This window comes from Numenius arquata, chromosome 8 (genome assembly GCF_964106895.1).
Source record: "Numenius arquata chromosome 8, bNumArq3.hap1.1, whole genome shotgun sequence".
Lineage (NCBI taxonomy): Eukaryota > Metazoa > Chordata > Aves > Charadriiformes > Scolopacidae > Numenius > Numenius arquata.
The window spans coordinates 13,316,402-13,328,586 of NC_133583.1; the positions used below are offsets into that span (position 1 = coordinate 13,316,402).

General features: G+C 47.3%; 1 protein-coding gene across 1 annotated transcript; it reads right to left on the reverse strand.

Moving 5' to 3' along the window:
- Positions 1 to 8,660: 8,660 nt before the first annotated feature.
- On the reverse strand, positions 8,661 to 9,317 carry DNAJB8 (DnaJ heat shock protein family (Hsp40) member B8). The gene has a single exon (XM_074152536.1). The coding sequence runs from the start codon at positions 9,315 to 9,317 to the stop codon at positions 8,661 to 8,663; it is 657 nt and encodes a 218-aa protein (XP_074008637.1).
- Positions 9,318 to 12,185: the final 2,868 nt, after the last annotated feature.

Sequence of the window (12,185 nt, forward strand, 5' to 3'; positions counted from 1 at the left end):
CCCAGCTCCTGTAGTCATGGGATGGGAGACTTAGCTTTCCTTCAAAACCAAATGGTTATGCAGTTGAGCAGGCAAGGATGGAAGTGTGACCCCAGCACTCTGAAATTATTATACAGAGAAAAACACCCAATGCTGTGTTTTAAGACTTCTGATTTTTACAGCACCTCTTGATGTGGGAAGGAGACGGGACCAAAGGGAAGAGAGAAGAGCTGGTCCAAACTTTTTGACTGTTGTAGATGGGCAACATAGTGTTGCACTCCTCCAGTCAACATGCAGGGACCATTTCTTATCAGCGCCAGTACTGAATTGCAAAACAAGTTCATGCAGAAGTCATTCAGTTATTTTTTCAGTGAAGAATTCACACAACCTGTGATATATTCTGGGGTTATTCTCCAACAGGGGAGGAAGAAAAAGGCTGCTGGTGCCTCTGTTGTGAATAATTCATCCAATGCTACTAGTGTGGGTGCTAGGTGACCTCTTTGCTTAGCTCCTGCTTGGGTTGGGGAGGAGTGTGAGATGCCTCCCCTCTCTCTGTTAGCTGCTGGGGGTTAATAGGGGCACTCAACACACACATGCATGCTCTAAGCAGGGTCAGGGGGCAGCCAGCACATTGTGACCTCAAATTTGAAAGCTTTTACTCATTTCAGGTTAGGTGACCCCATTTCTCTTTGGCCAACTGCATTGCCTGGTGCCCATGCCTGGGGTGCATGGAGCTGCGAGAGCCCGGACAGTGCACAATAAGCACGGGGTACAGCAATCGCCCCCTGCACAGAGACACTCTTTGCCCTTATATTCCCTACCCCAACTGCTGCCCAGTATCACAAGGGGAAATCAAAAGTGACAGCGGCTGTTGAATGGCTGGCCCTTGCCCTTCTGCCGTCTCAAACAGGACGGCTTGAGGATGCTCATTTCCAGATAGCTTGTATTTTAACCCACCAGATCTTGGTGCTGTGTTGCAGCATGACAAACCCTTCCAGCTCACCACAGGGCCCTGGCAGCATCCAGGCGGCTGGAGCACCAGGGACCTGACCCTGGTCATCCCCACGTGTCACCATCCGTCCCATCCAGAGTTTTATTTGCAGTAACTGCAATGCAAACAGTGGTAAGATCTCTTCTTGAACTCCAACTAACATCCCTGGGAGTTCTCACTGATGCTTCAGTTTTCTCCCCTTCCCCTGAGACCAGGCTTTGAGGGCAATTCTCTTATCTCTGCTTGTTTTGTTTTGGTATCTTATGCAGCAGAGTGTCTCGAGGTGTCTCTTCTCTTTCCTCCTTTCCAGTTGTTTGTCTCCCTCCATCACTTTGTCACCCTCGGCTGCTTGTTAGTCTCTCAGATTTCCTTCTCCTTCTCCCTAGTAGGTCCACTCGTTGTTTTTCCTCAGTAGTCCATGCTCGTTGCTCTCCCACTTCTTCTGTCTCTTAGTTTCTCCGGTTTCTCTCTTTCGTTTTTTCCCCCCTAGTGTCGGAACTTCTTTCTTTGATTCCCCCCTCCACCTCCCACCCTTTATAGTGCTGTTATCTGTGATTTTGGCAAAGAGCACATTTATTGGGGAGGAATATCCCCATGGCAACGCAGCAGATGGTGACTTTTGATTAGCTTGGCTTTTTTTTTTCCCCCGACTGCCAAATCACAATCCGTCTTTGAAATTAAATCAGGCTGTGATAGCATCAGTTGTTCTGGAGAGGGGACGAGAGAGAAACAAGACTGAAGTATTACAGCGGGAGCCAGGATGTAATGCAAATTCGTGTTTTTTAACCCCAGCAATAAAAACCCCTGTTCGTTCCGGGAGCAGGAGGAACCACAAGAGAGGGAATAATAAAAAAATAAGATTAAAAAAAAATGTTATCACCCCACATAGGCTCCTCACTCTGACCGTGCTGGAGTGTGTCTCTGTAACACCGATGTCACTCCTTTGCCAAGTCACCTGGTGCTGCTGGGCCTCACTTTGCGGCTGTTTAAACACCATTGAGGGTTTTCCTTGTGTCATGGGTGGTGGGAAGAGGCCAGGTTTTCAGCTGAGCAATTCAAGTAACTATTTACTTACAGAGGTGCAGTGTCCAAAGCGGGAAGGAAAGCATCAGCAGGCAGCAGGAGGAAGGAAAGAAAGCAGCTCCTGGAAGGCATTGGAGGGAGGTGAGAGGAATTCAGGGTAAAGTGAGGAAGCAGAGGAGCTGGAAAGAGTGGATGGCACCACTGAGCCAAGATGCTGAGTGATCAAGGGCATGGGAAAGTGAGGAGCTGCCTGAAATGGCACCAGGGAGGTCTGAGCCTGAGGAAGGAAGGGCACAAAGTTCTGCCAGCCACGAAGAAAGAGTTACAGGGCATAGCCCCATGGAAGATGGGAAAGCAGATATTGAAGTCAAACAGCAAAGAACTTTCTTGAATGCTTAAGAAGTGGGTGGTATTCAAGTCCTATGAGCTCCTTTGCCTGGTGCTGTTTGGAGGGTGACCAAAGGTGAATGCAATTGAGTGCTAATCACAGCCAAAGATAAAGGAGGGCTTGAAAATGAAAGCTGCAGAGAGGAGATGACTAATGACCCAGCAATTTCATGGGAACTGACGCGTTGTCTCAGGCTGCGAGTCTGACGGACTGCTATCTCCAATTACCCAGGTTCCCCATAAAGGAGTTTAGAAAGCGGTTGTCTGGTCTTGGCGGTGGCTCCTTTGGATGCAGTGAGTTTAACAGTTATGGCTAAAGGTAAATAAGGGGTCACGTTCAGTCTTAGTGAGGTTCATCTGAGATGGTGGCATTTCATCAGAAACAAAGTGCCTCAAGGGTTAATACCCTTTCCTATCTGGGATTGTAGCCTGTATATTTTCTGGTACCGTGGAGAACAAACACACATGAGCACTTGGTGTGCTTCATATGAGCCTTGAGATACTCAAACTCTGTCACTAGGCCTTCTTTTGCCTTTGCAAAGAGGTTTTAACTTTCTATAACGCAGCCTGCAAAAGATGCTTCTCCTGGAGGAGCTCTGATCTTAATGTAGGATTCACACCTCCACCCTTCTGCAAAACCTTTAAATATATGTAATTGTCCTGTCCCTTATGTTATGAGAAATAATAGAAAAATCTCCCACTACACTTTCTGAAAATCAGTCCATATTCTCTTGCTGGCTAGAAGTTACAGGCCATCAGCACATCTCATCAGCTTTGTTAGTCAAACCAGTGCTTTTTCCTGCTCTGCTCCAGGGGACTCTGCGGGCTGTCTTAAGTTATTCCAGGATAAGTTCTCTGGCCAATAGATAAAATTTTGCTGCAGATGTTTTTGCTTCTGTTGGAGACCTTAGCTTAAGAGTATTTTGTGTATGCTGTGTGTTAGATCTGATGTTATTTGAGGAGAAGATAAAATTTGTGTGCAGGAGATAGACCAGGTAGCGACACCGCTGGAGCTTAATTGCCAAGAGATACCTCAGGGCCTGATTCTTCCCCGTGAGACACAGGCACAAGGGAAAGCTCCAGTCTGCAGGGGCTCATGTGTTGGTGGAAAGTATCAGAGAAGCATTTCATGAGCACAGTGGAATCTAAACCCCTGTTTGAGTCTCAGATGGCTAGTTGCAGGGGGTCTAACCCATGGTGCATTCTGTTTAGATGGTAATCCTAGTTTAGACAAGAATTTGTATCCGCTGGGTGCTGCTTCTCCCTGTTTTGGTCAGACTGCCACTTGGTTTCTTGCTCCAGGCACCTTGCCAGTGTCTGTCTGTCCCCAAATCTCTCTCTCCCTTGCCTGCATCTCCCCTTGCCCTGCACAAGCGCCTTGAGACCGTGGTCTTCTCTTCCCTCCCATGTAGCCCCCAGGGGCTAGTTGGCACCCAGTGCTCTTCTCTGTAGGAGCCCCACATGCTGTGCCCGTGCGTTTGCTCTGCCCTCTTGTACCGTTGTGCCCGAGCTGGTCACCTCTAATAGGGTGTGGGAGCTGCCAATGGACGAAAGCCAGACCTGCCCCATGTCCTGTCCCTGCAGCTCATCCCATTAGCACAGCACACGTGTCCCCAGCGGTCCCAGCACGGCAAGCGTGGCATCTGCAGGGCTGCGATCCAGTCCATAGAGTTGCACAAAACAAACCGGCTGTGACACCACGGCAGAGCTCTCGAGCCTCTCCGGCTTGACACCACATCGTTATATATTGATGCCATGACACCAGCGCTCGAAATAGAATCAGGACAATTTGATTTCCTGCAGATCTCAGGATGGGGTCATAAAAACGGAGACTGTTCTGGAGAAATGGGATAGGGTGGAAATGTTTGTAGTGACATCACAGCCACTTCCATGCCAATGGCCTCCTACTGCTGCAAACATGTGATTGTGATTTTGCTGCACGCTCCATCAGAAGAGAGCCAGGCTGGCCGGGGAGGGAGAGGGAGGGAGGGGAAGGGACGGAAATATTCTGTTCTTGTATCTCAATTCAAATATCTGACAATAGCCTCGCAGCCCAGGGTGCTGAGTGATCAGGAGTGGGACCGTGGAATGTAGACTGCTGCCAGATCAGTGCAGCTCAGGGGTTTGTGGCAACCTAACTGGGGGCGGAATAAGGACCTTTGATTTTTACGGTGGAGGATCCTGGTCTGCATTGGGGTGCTTAATTGGAGAGTTGGGTGGTCTTGTTGTACTCACTCTTCCTCACTGGTCCCATTTACTTCTAACGTCACTTTTCTTGGCAAGAAGAACCTACAGGCCTGAAATATGGCTGCAAAAGCCATTGCATAGCTGTTGTCTTTCAGGGGTTCCTGTTATAGAAAGGAACAGATCTCAATGATGAAGTTTCCCCGCAAAGCAGGGAGCAGCTTTCCGAGATTTAGGTAGCTGGGGGTAGAGGATGAAGGAAGGGAGAAAAAAGAGGAATGAAATAGAGGCCAACCCAGAAAACAAAACTAGTTTGTGTCTGAGGACATTGCAGGAGAAAATATCATGTCAGTTGCCCCACAAAAGGCACCGATGGCTGCAAAGACTGTCTTGGGAGCAAGGTCCTTCCCAAGAAACAGCCTGCAGAGATCAGCTCTGGCTGTGTCCCCCAACCTTGGGGGACCGTGGAGGGGTGCAGTATCTGCAGGGGGGGTGGGGGAGTGAAGGGATCCAGCTAATGTACCCGTCTATCAGATTAGGCTGTCAAAAAACCAAACCGCTTCCATCACTGTCCAAGGAGAGACTCTCGGTCCCTGCTTAATGGGACGGCAGTCCCGTTGTTGCCACTCCAGGGAGAGGGGCCACTGCCACCACAGCGTGCAGCAGGCTGCGAGTTTAAAATCCTATTAGGCAGAGCCTAACAGTTGCAAAAAGAAAGCAGGTATCCCCTAGTGGGGATTTAAAGATGTTTAGACATAATTGGATTTTCCAAGCAGATGTCATTATTGTTAAACAGTTGCCCACTTGATATGTTCAAGTTGTTGGCTGTAATTGCTAAAATTAGCAGGTCTGCATAGAGCAAAGGTCAGTCGGTTAATATTGTGATTTAGTATTTTATGAAGTAATTCCAAATGCTTTTATGTATGTTTTTGTTTTTGCAGCCTAAGCCCACATTAAAGTAGTTGTGGGGCCTGCTAATAAAATAATGACTCAGCCTCTCCATGCAGGCTGCCGGCCGGGATCGGCAGCACTGCTCCAGCCGCCTTCGCTCCCTGCTCTTCCCGGTGCCGTGGGCCAGCCGTGGCCAGGCACGGGGGTCCGGTGCTGCAGTCAAAGGGGAGGCTCCAAACCACCCCCCAGTCCAATGTGTTCAAGCAGAGCTGGTGCTGGAAATGAGCCTGTTGTGGGTGGCTGGAAGGATGAGGGGCTGGTTTCCATCAGCAGCTGAGCAAAAGGCTCTGCTGATGGTACCTCTGGTCCTCAGGGGTGGATTTAGCCTCACATGCGAGCGCCGTCAGCCATGAACACACCTGAAAGACACATCACTGACTGGGAAGGGTCCCAAAACACAGCTTTTTAGAGGGAAGATGCACTTCTGGAAGAGGAACAGAGAGCTGGAACTGGGCGAGGCAAAGGCTCCCGGGTTGTGCTGTGGCTGGACATCTGGTGCTGCCTCCTCCAGCGCTGCAGCTGCTAACTGGCATGAGAAAAAGCTTTAAAAAAAGTTCTTGAAGGTGTTAATGTTGGTGTGATCCCGTGTCCTGGGACAGGCAAGGGTTTTCTTCCAGGACCATGTTGGCAAAGTTTGCTGGGGTTCATTTATCTTTCTTTGTAATGCAGACACAACCCGTTTCCGTGGGTGTTTTGGGCACACCTGGCAGATTTCTTTCTATTGCAGGAATGCAGGACTTCGCTAACACAGTCTGACCTGCTCTCTTACCACCAGACCTTTTTGGCTGTCTATATTTTTTTTTAACCTCAGATCTTTTGTTTGCAGGAAGTGCTGTGAGATATTTTGTGGCCTGAGAGAGAGACGTGGAAGCGGATCTGCGGGTCCTCCTTGGAGTCAACACCTACTGAGTGAGCTGGGTCCCTTCCTGACCTGTGATCCCATATTCCTAACAGCAGGTATTGGTGCGTGCAGCTGCCAAAGGTGTCTCAGGAGCTCTCTGCTGCTGCAAGCAGCAATCGAAACACTGACCAAGGGATGGGAAAAGGAAATGTTCGCTCTTCGGTACTGGTACAAGAGAGGGAATTGGTAACCCAAGGCAGGACAGATCTAAGATGTGTGTAAATCTGCGTATCTTGATCACAGATCAAGAAGCCTTGATGGACATGCATAAAAATAACCCATTAGCGATGAGACTGAAGCAAAGTTTTAGTCCTAGCAAGCTGGAAAGGTTGAGGAGCTGGGAATTCAGTTCTGGTCCAGATTTCAAAGCATGTTATTTTGATCAAAGACCATTTCAGTTTCCGATCCAAAATGTGCAGTTTGGTTTTTTTGATGGTTGGTTGTTTCTTTTACCTTGGATTTCCTCCGAAGTAGAGTAAGGTAAATTCAAGAGATCATCTCACATGCTCATGGTGTCCTCAGAGAGAGTATCGGTAAAAATATTTACTTGTGCTTGCTCTGACCAAAATAGTCTTCTTTCTGCTCCAAGTCCCCTAAATCTTTGCAATCCCCACAGTCCCAATCCCTGCAGGAACTGTAGAGGAGCAGCAGACATGGCTTGTCCCTGCACGGAGATAGTCGCCGTTGCCATTACTGCTAGCCTCCCTCTGCGGACCCAACATTCACTTAGACCTCTACTTGCTTCCCAGTGCTGCGTCTTTTTCTTGCTGGGAGAGGGATTCACAGGGACTTAACAGCTCTTAACATAATAAATACAGTTTTGGTCTGTTTTTCCAAGCTGGACATGGCATCAGTTGCTAAGGAAGGTGATTTAAGCTACATTTTTCTTTTCAAAAGTAAAAGGTTTTGATTGAGGGGTAGCTAACTTAGTGTTTGGAGTCCTTTATGAGTATCACTACCTCGCAGTCTCCTTCAAAGCATGAGAGTCTGTTATTCCCATTTTACAGCAGAGGAAACAGATGCAAAGACCTGCCCAAACACAGGCAGCAATTGCAATCTGGATTAGAGTGAAAATGTCCCTGAAAGCTAGTTTCAGTCTCCAGGGAGACATCAGTGGGCAGGGCAAGCTGGGAAACTCAAGGGGATGTAGCGTGGGACCGAAAATAAGAGGCGTGTAGGATTTTAAACGCCTAAGGTGATCTGGCCAAGCAAGAAACAAGGCTCAGCAGTTCATGACAGCACAGGGGAGGGCAGAAACCTGGGGAGCGCGTTCCTTAGCTTAGTGGAGGACGAAAGCAGCATGCTGGCAGGCTGTGCAAGAAATGCATTGTGAACTGGCTCTTGCAGCTGTGAGCAAGACAATAAGGGTGGTAAAGTACCATCTAAGTCCCCGCATCCAGCTTTGCACAAAGAGAGAACTAAACTCAGCCCCCTGGACTCTGTTTGCTCATGGTTTGAATTTAGCTCTTTTTGTTTGAATGACTCTGAGCAGAAAGGGGCCATAGGTTGTCTCAGTCCAATAGCCAAATTCACCTTCTCCCATCTCGCTTGCAGCCCCCAAGCTACACGGTGCTTCCATCAGGTTCTCTGGTCATAATTTGCAGGGCATTCTCAAGAAAGACACCATTTTCTTCAACAGTCTAAGGAATGATGTTTTCTTCTTTCGTTTTTTCTTATGACAGTCCCTCTCCTCTAGGCTCTACATGACCCACTGAACGTCCCCCTTCTTGCCTATGTACAAAAACTTTTTTCAATTAATGTGTATCTTCTCATCCACCTAAGGTAGGATATTCTTCACTTAGCCTCAGGGTTGTTTATGAGGGTCACAAAAGTCTTTATTCCTCCAGCTAGTGGACTTCTCAACTGGCATTTCAAGGAGTGGGAATAGGACATATAGCATGTCATAGAGCTCTCTTATCTGTCCATCAACCAGCCTGTCTCCTATTGCAATATTAACTTGGTGTCTTTGGCAAACCAGAGAGGTTGCTTTCACATGTATCTACTATGCATATCTACTAAACAACTGCTATCTGTCACCTTACACAGAATTAGTAGAGTCCCACTCCTTAATTTAGCATAAGTCCGTATCTTTACCTGTAAAGTATTTGTTTCCAACCATTGAGAAGTCTGCATCGATTGTGTGATGAACTCAGCATTTATTAATACTGCCTGTAGCAGATCCTATCCATTGAGCAATGAGAGCACATCCCAGAGCTTGCAGTTAATGCTTGGTGCTGGGGGACATTACAAGTTCAGGAGGTCTCTCCCGTTTACTGACACAGACTTCAGCTTGCCGTTTTCTCTCACTTCTGTTCTCTCCTGCCCATTCTCGATGATTTTCCTGGTGGTGATCTTCTTGCCATTGACCACTTCGGTAGTAGTTAACTCTGACCTGACACTGCGTGGCCCAGCTGTCCCCTCAGGAAACGAGGAGGTGGACTGCTTTCTGGGACTGAATAAAGTCACAAATGACTCCATAAAGTCAGAAAACAGGTCGGAGCTTCTTTTTCTTTCACTTGTTCCGTACCAGTTTTCATCATAGTTGAAGGGGTCCCAGAAATCATATGTAAAGGGATCAGACCTTTCAGAGACTTCCTCAAAGATCTCCCTAGGGTCATGGAAAGCATAAGGGGAATCAAAGGAGTTGTTATGACCCCCTGTGGCTCTTCTTCCTCTGTCAAATCTGGTCTCCTTAACAGACATGTCATAGAGTAATCGTTTCTGGGGGTCAGACAAAACCTCATATGCCTCAGCGACTGCTTTGAATTTCTTTTCGGCTTCCTCCTTGTTGCTGGGATTCTTATCAGGATGCCATTTTAGTGCCAGTTTGTGGTAGGATTTCTTAACATCATCCTGTGAGGCACTTCTTTGCAGTCCAAGGACTTTGTAATAATCCACCATCTCAAAGGAAAGGTGGGGCTGCTTGGAAGATGCCTGATAGCCTTTCTCCCACCAAGGATGTGAAACCCAGGGATGACCAGCATGCAAAGACTCCTGGACACCTAATTCTGCTGCTCCGCTCCTCAGGAGGTGGGTAGATGCTCAGTTCATCCCTTGATCTGCTCTGTCCTTCAGCATCATGAGGCCACGCAGTGCTGCTTGACCATGTCCTTTCTGTTGTTCACAAATCGTGAGATTGTGACCTCAGAGGGGGCTCAGCCAATCATTGGTCAGTTGACCTGACTTCATTCTAGGGTGGAGTTGGTTGTCACTGGCCTATGTTTTTAAACGTAGATCATACATTGACGTTGCAGTTGCCCTCTCAGCTGTCATGTATGACTTTGTCAGATTATTTTTTGCCTGTACCTGCCAAAAGGTGGGATTCTCGGATATTTGGTGTGGTTTCATGTGCAGTCCAGGGAAGTGTGGTATAATGAGGTCATATTACCCCTATGGGGCATACAGCCCTATAGCAGCAGCTCTAGGAAAGCTGTTTGCATTTGCGTAGACGCAGTTTGGGAAGAGTGTCAATAAATTGGAGAAGGCCCAGGGAAGAGCCATAAAATGTGATTAAGGGTTTGGAAAATATGCTCTGGAGTGAGATACTCAGGGAAAAAGTCTTGGTATTAAGAGGAGATTCAATGCCAGCTTCATCATAATCTGTAAGAACCTGGACAGGGAACAGAAAGTCAATGGCACAGGGATCTCCAAGTTCCCGGACAAAGAAGTTGGAAGTTGGTATTAGCCAAATTTAAACTCAAAATACATTGCACATCCTTCATTATGAAGGTAATGAATCATTGGAACCTCCTCACATGGCCATTTTTTAACCCAGAGTGGACCCTTTTCCTAAAACATCAATAGGTGACCATTATGATCTCTTCTGAATTTATAGCTAAACCTAACACTTCTAGAAGAGCTTAGCTCTCATGTTGATACCAAAATAAATGCCCAGGATGAAGCTCATTAACAACGTCAGCCTCTTTTTTATGTGCTCTTTTGGATATCTGTCCCAAGGTGCATACATGTACAACAGGGTTGTCCCATGGTCCCAACACAGATGAGTTCAGCCTAAGGAGCTGAATTTAGATGATCTAGTCTGGGGTTATCCTGCATCTGTTTCTGTTCCCTGGATTTGCCATTCCTACGGGAAATGCAATATCCTCACAGGGAAAATTGTTTCATGAAGGATGTCTCCAAGGAAGTGCCAACAACGAGAACTCATCTGGTCTGTAACGCGTTGTCGTAGACACCTACTAATGGCAGATCACTGCCCTCCTTTCCATTATCCCACACTTTGGAAAGGAGTCAAGAGCTGGCCAGGCCAAAGAGCGTAGGCGTAGCGTATGAGCTGGCTGCTGTCCTAACATACATCATACATGTGGGGCCATAAAGCCAAGGGGCAGCCGTGCCAGCCTGTAGAAAGCAATGTGTCAGTGGAAGGAAGAAAGCGATGGAGCTGATGCCTGTTGGGAAAAAGACTTTGTTTTGTCAGTTTCTCACTGGTCAGTGATGGGTCGGTATGGAGGTACTTGTCATATTCTGGCGGTAAAAGTTGCCATACGGCAGCGCAGTGCTGGTTTGAAGGCTGGAGCTAAAGAAAACGCAAAGCAACAAAGGACCTTATGGTGCCACAGGCTCACCTCGTTGGGAAGATCTTGGCTTTGGCCTCCTTTTGCACAGAGGAGGTCTTTTTAACTACAGGGCGTTTGTGCAATGTGAATTATTTTTCTGCTAGATGTTCTTTCAACTGTAGCAATGGCAAAAGTTAATCTGCACTCAGAGGGCTCTTTACACTTCCATGCTGAGGGGAGAGCTAAGACTTCATGGCTTGCTCACACTGTGGTCCTTTGGTTGAAATCTTTACCAAGGGGACTTGTTTATTTGGGCTAGTGTTTTTTTATGATTTTGTATTGGACTTGAGGGTCACCCACAAGCTGCCAAAAGATGCCAACAGCTCCTAGCCACTACCAGCATGGTCCATTTGCAGATGCTTGGCAGAAATTTCAAGAGAAATTGCCGTTTCTGCTTTCTGTAATCCAGAAGGGAAAATGAGACATCAGGGAAGTCTCTTGGAGGGTCCCAGGCCAGTTATCTACTGCAGGGAGTGGGGCTGTGCACGGAAGGAAGGAGGTGACTTTGCCTTGTGCTGTTTCTTTGCAAAGCATCTCCTCCCACACTTGCTTTTGATGATGAGTGCCCATCTCAGACTGGCTGGCGCAGTGGATTATCTGTCTTGGATTTAGTGCGTCCTACCCATCTGAAAAGTAGGGAGTGTTTTTCTCCTGTCATCCCCGAATGGAGGATGTTCACTGCCTGTCTGTCTGCTGCCTGCAGCAGGCGTCAGAGATTAGCAGCCATTCAAGGAGAGGCCACTGCTGTGAGCCAAAAGGGTTTGCAAGGGAAAAAGAAAGGGTCGAGGAGAGGCAGGGAGAAAGGGAAATGAGAGAGACACGCACACATCAAGTAACTAGACCCAAACTAGCCTGGCAACCCCATCCCTAGAAACCAAGGCTTTGAAATGAGAAATGTTTTTCGTATCTTAAATCTCAAGTACAAACAATAAAAACCAGCCCAGACTGTGTTCTTTGAAGAGAAAGTACGAGTGACCTGAACAGTGGTTATCAGCAGCGTCATTAAGATAAACCCTTAACATGATTTAAAGCATCCGAAACTGAAGGCAGCACTTTCAGATACTAACAAAATGGTCTGACATTGGGGATGAAAATCAATAGTAATCTGATGTCACTAAAAATACTCAAAAGTGTCCCATGGCTGATGGAGGTGAGATTAGTGTAAATATTTGTATTCTAATCAGTGGCACGCGAG